Source organism: Patagioenas fasciata, chromosome 5, assembly GCF_037038585.1.
Source record: "Patagioenas fasciata isolate bPatFas1 chromosome 5, bPatFas1.hap1, whole genome shotgun sequence".
In the NCBI taxonomy this organism is placed as follows: Eukaryota; Metazoa; Chordata; class Aves; order Columbiformes; family Columbidae; genus Patagioenas; species Patagioenas fasciata.
The window spans coordinates 30335031-30349851 of record NC_092524.1 but is presented as its reverse complement, the minus strand read 5'-3'; the positions used below and the strand labels follow the sequence as shown (position 1 = coordinate 30349851).

General features: G+C 38.7%; 1 protein-coding gene across 4 annotated transcripts in view; it reads left to right on the top strand.

The window, feature by feature from the left end:
• LTK (leukocyte receptor tyrosine kinase) overlaps window positions 1-14821 on the top strand; it is a 102894-nt gene that overhangs the window by 24503 nt on the left and 63570 nt on the right. Inside the window, exon 2 of one of the 4 annotated variants that reach the window (XM_071809182.1) lies at window positions 1709-1778. The exons of the other annotated variants lie outside the window; for them this stretch is intronic. Coding sequence (XP_071665283.1) covers window positions 1754-1778 — 25 coding nt within the window. The 5' untranslated portion in view covers window positions 1709-1753. The remainder of the gene's footprint in view (window positions 1-1708; window positions 1779-14821) is intronic. 4 annotated transcript variants of the gene reach the window in all.

The following is a 14821-nucleotide window of genomic DNA, read 5'->3' as shown; positions in this document are numbered from 1 at the left end:
CTGATGCATTCATTTGATGATTTCAGAATTTGATTATTTAAGACATCAACATTAACCAATTTGATTTATTGATCCAAATTCTCTGTGACCTAAACTTGGCTATAGTTAGGTTTTAATTTAGAGAATTTAGACCAGTTTTGCCCTAGTGATATGTTGGTTTGTTCTTAATATTTCCTTGCTAATTTTTAGAAAGAAAATCTATTCCAAGTGCATAGATCTATGTTGTGTATTTTCTTTGTTCTTTTAAACCAAGATGTCTTGAGGGGAAAAAAAGTAATATAGCTTTGGTATTTGAAAGGCTCTCTTTAAATTAAATCATTTGTTCCCACATATTGCACAATACTTCAAGCAGCAGCGAAATAATACCCTGTAAGTTGCAATTTGCTCATTAGAAGATCCAAAATTAACTAATAACGGGTAATTATACACAAACTGCTAGTTGCTCCTTTTGGCAGATCTTTTCAGTACATCTGTTCACACACATAAAAACAGATCCATACTTACTGTGAACTGAGTTAGCAGAAATGTCCGTATAAATAGCAAAAGAAAACCTATCTAAAACCCCAACATTTAGCTCCACTGAAATATCATGGTGTTGCTCAAAATGAATCATCAAATTCACGAATTCAAAGACCTGGTTGGGGGTCAAAAGCTTTTATATTTCCACAAGCTGCTTCAATGAAAGTCAGTTAATCCTGAAATGGCTGGGAGTGAGTACAATGTGCTAACGAGCTAGAACAGAGGGGAAAACACAATAACTTCAAACCGTGGGTGGGAATCATGACTGGATTTCAGTAGAGAGGTAAAAGGCTCCTACAGTTGAAGGTTCATTCTGCAGGAAGCAGAAATATGTGAAATATCTAAACACAGCCCCAGAGGATACCTTGACTCTATTGCTTGAGAATATCCAGAATACTGTTGAAAAACATTGCTGCATCACTGCTGCTAAAGCAGCCTTACAGCCTGATTTCTTCATGGCTTTTTGTCTGGTCTGGTGTTCATGCCAGACCACTTGAACTTATGTAATGGTGGTGGAACCTGCCAAGGCAAGGAAGAGTCAGTGTGTGACTTACTGACAGTGGATTCGCTTGAGCAGCCCAGCATGCTGCAAAAAACAGAGGATTATAGGAGCTGTTGGGTACCTTGTGTTATTTGGTACAGACTGTCGCAGTCCCTGACAGCCCTGTCACAGAAATTTAGATGAGAAAGGACCACAAAACATTCACCCTGTGCTAGGAGTGCCGGAAACTGAAAATGCAAGAGCTGACTGTGATGCTGAACTCTCAAAACTGTGGCAACAGAGCAGAGCTGTCTTATGGGTTTTCTGACCCAGGCCAAGTGTAGGAGCCAAGGATTAAGTCTGATCTCTTTTCCGTGTGCCAATTACATCATTCCACCTGAAAAAGATAGTTGCCTCATTAAATGATGGCTCGGCTTTAGCCAGCTATCACAAAGACTGCTGCAGTATTGCAGGAGTGTCAAACTAAAGTGGGTAACCGAACACGTGTTCTGTCTCATGTTTGTGGGAGCAGCAAAAAGTAATAGTATAGGTCCCTTTAACTAGCTTGGTCTTTCTAAACATCTGAAACCAATTTTGGACAGCTTAAATAACAGTATCCCACATGCTAAGATTCTTCCTGTTCAATGGAATATGCTGAAAGGAAATTGCTTTGCTTAATTTCTAAAATGTTTGTTTTAAATTTTCCAGGGAAATTGTCCTACCAGCAAAGAAATTAAGTAGTGACCGTGCAGCATGCCTGCTGCCCTGATTTTTCAAGGTAATAAAGAAATTCCTTGCCCCTCTGTAACTCAGTTATTAGACTGTTTTCTAAAGAAAGAGTGAAGTTAGTAACTAACACGAATAATGTTATTCCCATGGATGTCTCTGCTAATGGTGTTATGCAGTGCAAAAGTAAGATGTGCTTTTAGGGTATTTTCTGATCCCCTTCATACAAGCTGCAAGTTCAGTTAGATGTTCACTGATCTGCCTCTTTCTCTCCCAGACTCAAATAGCCATATTCCTGGGAATTTCAGAAGCAGCATAGGCAGAAAACACTTTGTTCAGTCTTGGCTTATGTGTTGAGTGCAAAAACCATCAAGGAAGGTCATTGTCCACAAAGTCTCACAGACGGTAACAGACTGGGACTTTCTCTGTTTTGTCTTAAGGCAGGGGCCTCTCTTGTTTCTAGTTCAGCTAACAGTGAGCAATTCATGAATGAAACAGGTGTGCAGAAAGCTCTCCATCATGGGCTCCAGGACCTTCTTCTATGGTCATTGCCTTGTCTCCTCTGTTGATCCCTCATAACAGAGCTCACAGGCTAGGTGGGAGAGGACATCTTTTTGAGAAGATACAGGGTTGACTCAGTTTTTAATTTATTTCTTTTGCAACACCTGTGACCTTTCCCCATCTTCTGGGAAAAGCAAACAAACAAAACCCCAAAACAAACCAACAAACAAAAATCTAATACAGAAATAAAGCTTGTAAGGTTTTTCTATCTTGCTTGAGGGTTTGTGAGCCTAAGAATTAAAGCACTGGGATTTCACAAGCACATGGTGGGAAATGTAAGTGAAGTGGTTGTTGAGTGTATGTAGACTGTAAAGCGACTTTAAAAACATACTTATGGGATGCAAGAGAAGGCAATCAATTAAAAGCTGTATGGCTTCAGGGAATGTGGGCAGAACAAGGGCTGCCCTTTTCGGGAGGAGGAAAGAGCTTCTTGGCCTGTCAAACATGTGATAGACATTAGTGGCAGGAATTACAGACAGTGCCCTGAAGAAAAAATCAAATTGTCTGTTAAAGAAGGATGTAAAATGTATATCCTTTCCTTTAACAAAAATAACTGTGTTTTTCCTCCAAAGTTCAAGCAAGTCAAGTGGCTTTCATCTTTTTTTTGTGTTTGTGGCCAAACTTTCACAACTGGGTGTAAAGTTGGGAGACATTTTCTCACGTAATGTAGGGGACTGTATCCTGTGTATTCATTCTCCTTTTGTATTCCTGGGGGAGCATTTTCATTACAGAATGTTGGGCAAATTCTAAATGTCTTTGGTCATGATTTCAGTCAAAAGAGAAATGTTGTTTGTACTTAGGACCACTGTGCTTTGCATGCACATGATTTTTCCTAGGATTCCTGGTAATGATATATCTTTTTCTCAGAACTAGGGTGAAGTATCCCAAGCAAGAGCTAGTCTGTCACACCTCGAAAGTTTGTATTGCCATCAAAACTGTTCTGTCTTTCCCCCCGCACAGTTCTTTTGGACTGCACTATTCACATTCCTGCTTCATTTCTTACGTTTAGTAGTATCTGGACAAGCCTTTGGTAGAGACACTTTTTTTGGAGGGGGCATACTAATTCATATAAGGAAATGTTGCAGTCCCTGGCTCTTTGAGAAGAGCAGGTAAGTTCTTTGCAGCAGACAAGAGCAAGAGGTAAGGAGAATATGCAGTAGAAAGAGAGTTATTCTCTCCTCCTTGTATATTTACAACTTCTAAAATACGATTTTGCAACATCAAAATTTGTCACCTGTAAGGATACAAACAATCTGGAATTCAGTCCTTTGATTATCTCTTGCCATTTCTACTTAGAATTTTGTTCTGCTTTTTTTCTGTCTTTGCTTATTTCTTTCACGGAAGTAAGCTTTTTTTCTTAGTAGATTCAACAGCCTGTCCATCATGCACGTTGGGGCTGCATGGTGGGTAGAAGACCTAGCAAGAATATGTGGGGACTGCATGAGGGTGGCATGAAAATGGCTGAGACAGAACTGAAGCTGTTACCTGAACTCCTAGAAGGACTTAGGTTGTAGTGACACATGTTCAAGGTCTAAGCTTATGGCCATAAAAATGCCTTTTTGAGTTTAAAAAAAAATATCAATAAGGCTTTCCTTACTCCAATAAAAAACATTGCACTGGCACAAGAAAAGTCAGTTTTACCAGGGAAGAATTGATCACATGACCAATATTAGTCTCTGCATAACTGCAGATATTCATGACTTTCTCTTTTTCACAAAGCAAACGTCATCAAATCTCAGTCACTAGTATGTGCAGGGACACACATGCATATTCACATTCATGTTTAGTGATACCTCTAGATAAAGGCTGTGGTAATGTGTAAACTGTAAGTTTCAATATTATACTGAGATACTGCCTTCTTATATAAAAGTTCACCATAATTATGGCGTGGTATATTTTTCCCTGACAGTGGATTTAATAAAGAATGGTGGTTGAGGCTCCTGAGCAAAATAATTCTGAGGAAGTCAGTATCTTATGGCAAAACACAAGTGCTGCTCCTCTAAAAAGGCATAGGTCTTGTACTCCCTTACATGATTAACCCAAAATCTACCTGCAGCCTTTGGCTCCTCATGAATGAAAACCTAAAGAAGTAGCTTTGCTACAATGTAGTACTAAGTTTTGTTAAGTGTCCTGTAGTTCCCAGGAGGTACCATATCTGGTCTTCTGCCCAGTGAAGCTGGAATTGGCAGCACCAATTGAGTTGTGTTTATCTCTTCCATCCTAGCATAACACGTTTATTCCTCTTCTCTCCATGCATCTTTATTTGCTGCGACGTTTCTTCATTGTCTCTCATCTGAGAATGTTAGGTCTTCTAGGCTGGGCTTCTCCCCATACCTAAACTGTTAATAATCAATGAAAGAGCTGAAAATGGGACCTAGTTCTTCAGGTCTTGAGGGCTTTTCTTCTCCTTCTGAATTTCATAAAATAGGCTTCACACAGCTCTAAGAAACCACAGCCTCATATAGCTTAAAAAGAAGTGGCCAGAAGCCAACTTTCAAATAAACACTCTCCGCTCTTTCATTAAAAGAAAACATTATCATAATATTAAATTACAAGTCAAATGGTGAAGGTATCTTTGTGTACAAGATATTATCCTTTGAAGTCATAGAGCCCAGAGTGATTTTCACATGAGGGTGACCAAGTAGGAAAAAGGGAAAAAGTAAACAAAACAGTAAGGTTGGTTGGTTGTCACATTCCTCTCCTGGTTATAGAAACACACGTGTTTGGATAACAAGCTTATTGTTACCCACATCTTTTTCTTTCCCTGAACTTTAACACCCCTTATTCTGTACTTGTTGTCTAGGATATGTTACCTTTCTGGTATGCCTCTCCATATTGACAAGAAAGGCTAGCAGTGCAGCTCTACCTTTGTGAAACATTTTGAAGTCAGACATTCTATTCAAACTCTCGTTGACGCTGTTGCAAGAAAGAGTAGGAAGCTTGCCAGTGAACCTAGCTGAGATAAAGGAGAAATTTAATGAAAAGAGCTGAGAAAAGGCCAATTTTTGTCCTAGTCCTAGATAACAAACCTATTAGATGAGACTGCTAGTAACTAGTCCTGCTGATTATTACAACAATGCAGATAAAACTTCTTCCTCATAGAGTAGCACGCTAGCTCTTTGTAGGATGCAAAACTGGGTGGTCAAGATGGGAAGTCAGGAAGGTGACTTCACAAAGCAGAATCTGAGTCTGCCTTATTCTATATTTGTGCCAACAACTATCTGTGGACTTTGTGATCACAGTTTCTTGTGCTCTGACCCCTTCCAGCTCAGTTGGGGGCTTTATCTCTGCTGAGAGGGTTTTCTTTGGCAGCTGCTGACTGGCCGTCTCTATCACAATATATCACAATGTATTTAGCATTCTAGATGTGACAAAGCAACCCGCAAATCTGTTTTGTTCTAGAGTTTACTTTGGATTTTTTTGGTTCTGAACTCTGTTTTAAGGATACCAGACACTCGCTCTTCATGAAACTTGTACAGTTGCTATCCATTGAAGGTTGCTGTCTCTTGGAAATTCTAATGTTCACCTCTGTTAGCTGAGTAACTGGGTGACATTATTGGCAGAGTCTTGCTGTTCTGGTTTCCCACCATGCCAGTGTTTTAGCTGTTTCCCAGATCATTTGTCTCTACATATAAAAACATCAAGCACAGGCAGTAACAATTGCATTCTCCTCTCTTTTGTGAGTTTGAGTTGGTAAGTTCTAAATGGTATTTTGCAATAACTATCAGGTCAAATTACTCACTACTTGTCCAGCTCACTTAGCTTGATACATTCGAACTTCTTTCAAATTAATTAACGAAAATGAGAACTGTAGACATCGGTAAAGTAATCAAAATGCAGTTTAGTGTTTTGCTGTGCTATTACTGTGAAACTCAGCTTCAGAAGAAATGTTAATAGCAGTTGCTCAGTAATAGTCAGTACCATTTCTGAATGGGTCTATACGAGCATCAGACCAAGGACAGCCAAGAATATAATGATTCTAGCAAATCTCTCTACTCTCTATGCTCTGTACCTACTGCTGACTCCTTCTCTGGATGCTTTTTTCCAACAAAGTATTTGTGCTATGTTATAATCAGAGATTTCAGCGTAGTTCTTACACTTTCGTACACTAATAAGTACTTTTAATGACACATCATGTTTTTGATACCAAACTGTGTTTCAATACTAGGAGGACAATAACTGGGAGCTTTTCCTTCTGCAAGAATTTTTGCTGCCTTTACAGAGGGTCTTTGTGTACCAGCACAACATTAGAAGTGGCCTTGTAGCTGTAAGCATCCTTATATAATTGATAGTTTAACTGCATTTTCCACAGTCTCACAGGAAAAAAAAATCAAATACCTGGTATCTGTGCATTTTTCCCCCGTTATTAATTACTCCTGCGCTCAAGTTGTATATCAATTGGCTGGGTTCATTTTGGTTTGGTTTTTAAGTTGTTTTTGGGATGGGAGCAGCTGCTTGGGTTTGATTTTTTTTTTTTTTTTTTAATGGTGAATTTGCAATACCTAAGAGTTTTCTTTTTGATAGATTTATTTAGACTTTTCCTAAGCTCATGTTCTTCCTTGGGCTGAGATGAATGTCATGTCTGGGGCAGTCTCAGAAGGGACACATAGAGGCTTTTGTAGCAGTAGCAACTAATTAGCAGGCTCTTTCAGTCTTTTTCTATAGGGATGTAACTCCTCTCTTTGTTTTTCATTAAAAGGAAGCTGAAAACAGAGCCCATTTTAAAGATAATAGGTATAGGCAAGGATAGCCTAATCTTCTTAATAAAACAGTCAATCACTAGTAAGGTTGTTGAAAGAAAAGAAGCTAGAAGAAATTCACAGCGTTATATTTTTACTACTGATTCCACAAGGAGGACCTTGTGATTTAGAAGGGAAATACAGTATGTCCAATAGCAGGAAATCATAAAGAATGTTTCTATAGGTTGGTATGGTCAAATGAAATGAGCACTATGCTTCACAAATGATATTATGCATGTTAGAAGGTCCTTTTTCTAATTAAACACAGATTTTTCAGCTTAAAAGATGGCATCTTGTGCTTTCCCCAATGGGTAGTTTCATATTTTTTTTCTGATGCATTTGTCACTGCCGCATCTTGGAAACATCTGTGTATATTGAACTGGTTGGTTTATAAATCCTCTATTGAATTTAATATGTGAGTGTTTTCTCATTATTAAAATTAAATGTGGTGAAACATTTTTCTTGTTTCATTGCTGGGCAGACTGTTGTGCAAATGGCTTTGTGTGTGTTAATATCATGTGTGTGAGGGCACAGTGCACAACTGTTCGTGCTCTCTTCAAAGAAAAACTGTATTGAGAAGGACTTTGCACACAGTTTGTGCACAGGACTTTGAGTACTAGCAGGGAAGCACTCTGGGAGCATGCAAGTCTTCAGGCATTTATCTCTACCATTATCCTCTCAGTGCTGCAGAATTCACTGGTAGTCATATGCTCTTCAGCAGAGTGTAGATTTTGCTATGTTTTAATGAAGCTAGGAGATTATATTGTTTCTGATAAGAAACTGGAAAAGGCTGGAAATTTCTGCAATGCATGGGTTAGTTTCTTATCCCTTGATAGTCTCCCAACTGTTTCATATAGAAGCTGAATACTGGAGGAAAGCTTGTAGCATTCCACAGCCAAAAGTCCTGGAGAAGGACATTAGTGTTGGCTCTGATAGTTCTTCTTCAGATGAACCAGAAGTGTCGATAAGACACCAGTAACCAAGTCTGTGCGTCACGCTTTTCCTTCATTTTACTAAAAACACCATCACCAAGAGGCTGATCCCACCAGATGTGTTACATGTAGTGACTCAGAGGGCTAAGAGCGGAGCGGGAACCCGGCTCATGAGTAATGTCTCTGCTAGACATGATGCTGCGGCGTGACAGCCCCTGTTCCAATCTGGGAGGAGTTACCAGAGAAAGGTGTGTGTGTAATAAAATTTATTTTAATGATGTATGTAGTGTCTTATAGCTGACTGAGGCTGCTGTGTAAGGGTTAAGTTCTCAAAGGGGAATCCTTAGATAATGAAGAGCTGTTGGCAGTCATCCTTGTGTCAAAAGTAGATCAAAGAAAAAAGAAGTGCCAGATACTGTGCCTTTGTGCTTGGATAGCCTCTGTGAGCAGAGCAGACCCTGAGGGATTCTTGGAGCAGTGCATATGTTTAAAGCATTCCTAAGTTTGTTCTTAGTAAAACAAGATTGGAAAGGGGTATTAAGGAACCCCAGAGATCAAGGGAGCTCAAGGACAGCTTAAAGTCACTTTTGTCCTCTTCACTTAGGTTATGTTGTGTGAAGTTAAGTAATGGAAAATAATTTTCTTTTTACTAAATTGAATTCTGCAGGATCAATTCCACATTCATTGTAATAATCCAATCAAGACCTGGATCTGAAAATTATATTTCTTTCACTTTCTTGCTGGCACACAATTTCTCTTTTGCTGCAAAATGTTGCACTGCTGTGCCTTAAAAGCTGAAGGACAGGGACAGAGAGCTCCTGCCACAGGCCACGAAATGCAGAGGCTTTGGAAAGCTGTTAGCTGAACACCTCCTAGAGAGCGGCTGTCTAGCAATTATGTCTCCCATTTCTCTTTTGCCTAGTTTAGTGGTCTCTCAGAGCAAGTTCACAGAGGAGTTTTTTGGCATCTTAGCATAGACTTTGATGAATACTGAATATTCTGACTCATGGGAAACTGATTTTGGAAATCTCGTTTGATTTCAAATCATGACGAAAACTCCAAATCTTAATATTTTTCGTAAGCCAAATTATTCCAAATTTATGCTTTGACTTAATCAAAATGAGTCATTCAGTATGGCAAACAGTCTGTTTTGAAAGCATTAAAGTATTTTCCTCCAGCTAGCTATTACACCATTTTACTGCATTGATGTTACAAACTCTGAACTCAGAGCAGAATACAGAGTAAAGATGACACGTTTCAACCTTAACAAAATGTTATAATCATTTCCTTGTGAATATTTGGAAGATATTATTAATTCCCATTACGTAATGAAACTTGCATTTTCATATAAAAACATGCCATGAGAAAATAGTCACTGCTCAGCATTCAACAGTCATCAGCAAAGGATGAGGCTATGGGCCATCTTTTGAGGGAGCCCTTTTCTTCCTCTTTCTAACTCTCTCTGCACCTACAGGATTTACATCTTCCTTCATCTTCCCTTGTGACTAATTATGCCGGTCACACCTATGTGTGTGAATTTACACGTGCATACATACACATACACATATCTCCTTTTAACATGCAATTGGAAAAAAACCTATAATGAGTGCTGTTTTGAGAGAATAAAACAATTATATTTCTTCTTCTAAATTTATGCACAAGAGCACAAAGTTTTTGAAGTGCTGTTTCCTTAGGAGGCAAAATATATTTCTGTCTTGTATTCCTTCTTGGTTCTTCTTTGGAGCTGCTTGAAAACTTCTGTTAAGAGTTGGACACAGCGCCCCCCCCCCCAGTTTTATTAATCTCGGAGTTGCACATCTAATATAAGGCAGTCATCAGAGTTATGCTACGTCTGTGATGATGGTTGGTTTTAAAACAGGTATCTAGAGTGCAGTTTCACATCCCTTTCTTCTAATGACAAAGCCAGCTTGAAAGGCTTGGATTCTTCCTCTTCCTCAGGCTAGTCATCCTTCTGGTTTTGACAATGCAACCGTTTGTGTGACGTGGCTGTTCATTAGATTGAAAATATTCACAGTTTAACCTAAAAAAATTAACCAATGAGAAAGGAAGATTTTCCTTAAGAATGGACAGTGTTTTTATTGCAGAAAAAAATGAATAAATGTTCTAAGGTTTGAAATGGGAATAAAAGGTTTCAAAGAATCAAAACTTTTTTTTTCACTTTTTTTTCCACTTTTTTTTTTTTTTAATTGAACACTTCTGATATCACTCCCCAGCCCCCTTCTTTTTTTCCACCTCTCTTTTGGCCAGATCTTATGAACCCAAGATGATCCATATTCCCTATGAGAAAAACAGTTATGCCTCTCAATTTATTTTAAATGTTTCTTTCCCCATTGATGTGCATGGAGAAACATGGGAAGAAAATATACCAGATTCAGAGTTCAGGATTTGGAAATTCCACTCTCTCCAACACAGATGTGATATAAGCAGCAAATGTGTTTTTACATGCCATCACCCCAGGAACAGCAAACTTTCAGATGCAAGGCTGTAGCTCAGACTAGTGAAATTCTACCAAGAAAAACAGAAGTTGATTGCCAAGTGAAGCTTTAGGTCATATGGACAAATTGCTCTTATTCAGAACCAACATTAGTACAACCTGTGTCAGCTGTCCGTATTGTGTTTGTGCACAACCCGCAGAAATGGAGTAGATGCCTCTTCTGCTAGCAGTCACCCCAGCCTGAACAGACAGAGGAGAAAGAGAAAGAAAGAGGAAGAGAAAGAAAAAGAGAAGAAGAATGGACCTCCACTGACCAGTGCAGCTCAAAGGTCCTTGGAAAACCTTCAGGCAATTCAGTAGTACATAACTGATTCCTGACAGCTTTAATAAAGGTGAAACACAATGCAAAATCCAGGCCTTATTATCTGTGAGTAATATGCAGTTAGTATGATAAAAACAGACACATGAGTAATGAGCAGCTGTGCTATAGAAGGAGACATCTTTCTAAGTTAATATGACAATATGTACACACATCAGTATGTGAATGTATACACTGTGCAATTAATAGATTAGGAGGATGCAGTAGATGGCATATTTTTTGATTTTGAGAAGTGTTTTTGGCATGCTACTTCTTATCTGTAATTAAAATAGTCATTCAGATCTATTTCAGTATACGTACACTGAAAACTGAATAAGACATCACAATTAGCAAGTGGCTATTCAAAGGCAATATGCCAAGTTAGGGAAGCAGTATCAAGAGGAGGATCCAAGAATTCCATCTTGCATCTTATCCATTAGGATAGCGTAGTGAGAAAAAATGTAGATGGCATGGGGCAAACATTTTCTGGGTGAGTTCTGTCTAATAGCTGTAGCACCGTGGTGGAAACCTGCAATGCCAGGTGCCAGAACTCGAAGAGTCTTTGTTTTTCAAGTGCAGCGTAGTGATTTTATTATGAGCAAAAATTTGAGGCTTGAAAGGGTGAGTACACACTCTACAAAGCATTGGAGAGGATAAAGAGTGGTTGGACAATGTGATTCAGGAAACATCGCTGTCCAGGGAAGGAACTGGCCACTGAGTGGCTGCACAGAGAAAGCGAGGAAACGAGAGACAAAGCAGCGTTTTGTGTCACCAGGGGCAGGCGGGAAGCAGGCATGCTGTGACCAGTGGGAAAGAGGACTGGAGGAATTTCATACAACTGTAAACGTCTAATCATTCTGTATGTCATGGAAACTGCAGATGACCTTTGGCAATCCAAGTGAGTGTTATAACAGGGAGTTGCTCAGTGCCTGGTTGTGAAAAGCTCTTCAGATTGATCCGCTTACTACCCTTCAAGGAAAATTCTTGTCAGCAGTCAGTAGGTGGGCAAGGAAGTGGTGTTCTGTCTTTTGTGGATGGGAAACCAGATAGGATTGCAGCAGCTGAGTAGGTTCTCTGAAGTAAATAAGCAAGGAGCTACCAAGGATAGTCTGTACTAGCATAAATGACTGGTTTCAGTTTTGTAGAATGCAATTGATTTTTAGAAATTTTCTAATGGTGCCCCAGAAGGACCTACAAGGTATGTTCTTAGATGTCATTCATGTTCTGCCCATAAAACAACACAGAAAGTTAAAATAAGTCTGTAAGTATTCCGCTAGCCTGACATGTTGTATGCAACTTGGATCTATGAAATGTATGTCTGTGTCCCCTGGGCAAAAGAGGCTGTGTGGTTTGGCTGGCCGTCAGCTCACTGGAGGGGAAGCAACCTGCTAGACTTGTTAAGACAGATTTGTCTGGATGGTATTATAGTAACTACCAAGGGATATTATAGAAAAGCAAGGAATAAAAATCACTTGTTTAACAGAGAGTGAAGGTGTTGAGAATAAAATTAATCTACGCACCAAGGTCTGAAAGGCAAGTTATTTAATTGCCTACTGCCAACGTGATGAGGCTGGCTAATAAATAAGTGGCAACAGAATGGACTTACTGATTTCTAAACCTAAATGCTGATAAGATGAAATTTCTCTGATTAGAAGGGAGGATTCTTGTGATTGGAATCAAAGGACAGAAGTAGGCTGAGAACAGCATTGCATGGCAAAAATGACATCTCCTATTTCCCCAGTCATTGAACCAGATGATCTCAAAGGCCGAAAGATCAACTAATACCTAAAATAAATATTGATGTGCTTTCTCATGACTGCTACAGACTGTCAAATCAAACTAAAGACCTGGAAGAAATACTAACTAGCCTGCTGTGTGTAAGGGGAGAAAAAAAAAGCTTTTGTGTGTGTGTGTGAATCCTTGAATACAAGTGGCATATTGGAGGTTTCATTCTGCCAGCATGAGATCATCTTTGCAAATGTTGAGTAGATGACAATATCTGAATGCAAATCCTCATATCATGTTAGGATATTGTCTTAGACCTATTCTCAGCAAATAAAGAATTGAGGCAGGAACTTAGCTGAGAACTAAACTTATACAAATGATTGTGGCTTGAATACACAGTTCTTTGAAACAGAATAAAATCTGAAGTGGTCTGATACGTATTTTGGCCTAGATGTTAAAATAAATGGACTTCGGTGCCTAAATAACATCTGAAGTGTTTTATCTTGCTACTCCAGGAGAGACAGATCTCCCAAAGTTTAAAACAACATCACACTAACTCAGTTGGAAGAAAGGCTGTGGACATAAAAATGGAAATAACAACTGGTTGTGTAAACAGCTAGAAAGCCACAAACATTTAGCTGAAAGGGCAGGCTATGCTGGTATAAAAATCAGGAATAAAGTACATTACTTGCATCTTAGCAACCATATGAATCTGTCATACATGTGTGTAGTAGGTTTGTCAATAACAGAGTCAAAAAGAAAAAGAGTTCTACAAAAAATTCTAGGAAAAAGCAAAAACCAACAATTGATACTTCACTGTCTTATAGAAATAATGTAATAGTTTTCATTACAACACAAAGATGTTATGAAAAAGCAGTTATTTAAATGCCTGGTTTGTAACAGGCATCAAGGCAATTTGTGTTCAAGAATTTTGAAAGAACTAGCAAAGGAGCTTTGAAAGACATCCGTGTTGAATTTTTCAGTAAGTGTTGGGATACTGAAGAAATGCTCGAGAATTGCAAAAAACATAATGTTGCATTAGTATGTAAAAAGGGTAAATAGAATGTGCTGAGTGGCTGTATTTAATTAAATGTGTTGAAATACACTCTACTCATGTGAATAAGACTACTTGGTAATATAAAGATTGTTGCCTTAACGTCAGTCTGAATAAGAATGTCAGGACCCTTGCTATAGGATCAAAGAGCTAGAAGATTATTTATAATTGCATGTCAGTCTAAAGGGCTCATTTGGAAAGAGTTCTTGTTGCAGTGTCATTTTTTTAATGAGTTTACAAGTTTTGTGAAGTTCAGTGTGTATGCAGGACATTCCAACTTTGGTCATGTACCTGAACTGGTAGTGTTTGATAGATCCTTTAATGCATGCTTGTGCTGGTACAAATCACTATGTCACATGTAGGTTTAGAGCAAAAGTATAAATAGGAATAATTGTTGATTAACTCTGTCTGTAAGTTTCCTGTAAGGGTAAATTCTAGGCTGTGTGTGGTTTAACAATTTTAGCAGAAAGTCAGAAGACAACATAAAAACTGTACTGATAATCTGCTGGTAACAGGAAGATTAAGACAGGGAAAAATAAGGCAAAACCCAACTCACCAATGCAATAAAACCAGATATCTCAAAGGGAAGTAATATAGATATGGAGGGTGGGAATACCAGTTCTGGAAGGAGGTATGCCAGAGAGAGACTTCATGTCATGGTGGATTGTAGACTAAGAGGATTTATTTTGGCCAAAATGACTAATGAGATCATTGCACAGATAAACAAGATCATCTCAGGAGGGAGCAGAATGGCCATCCTGCATAGGGCGGCATTAGTGTGCACTGCTGTCTGACTTTCAGGAAGAACCCTGAAAAACTGGAGAGGGCTCTCAGAAGATCCTAAAGTATCACCTTATATAATAAACTTTGGCAAAACTGTGTTTTGCCATGTTGCTCCTTTTTTTGACCATCTCCTGTCATGTATCTGGGCAGAGTACAGTAAGAATACCGAAGCAAGCAAGGGACATGGGGACCAACCAAATAATGAGCAAAGAATAAAAGAGTTTAATAGCAAGGAGCAGGAGATCACAGTGACATTTCCAAACTTAAAGTTGTAAAAATTCATGAAGGAGAGAGATTATTTATTGAGCTGAAAGTGGAAGGTTTAGGAGTAATTGAAAAATACTAGGATAGGTAGTAGACGGAGAATCTTCTTTTTGTCTAGTCTGACTTCCTGACAGTCAGATCTATTTATATGTTAGTTTATCTACTCAGAGAGGCAGAGAGAAATATTGAGTAGCTATTTTTATATTAGATGGGGAAAAAACACT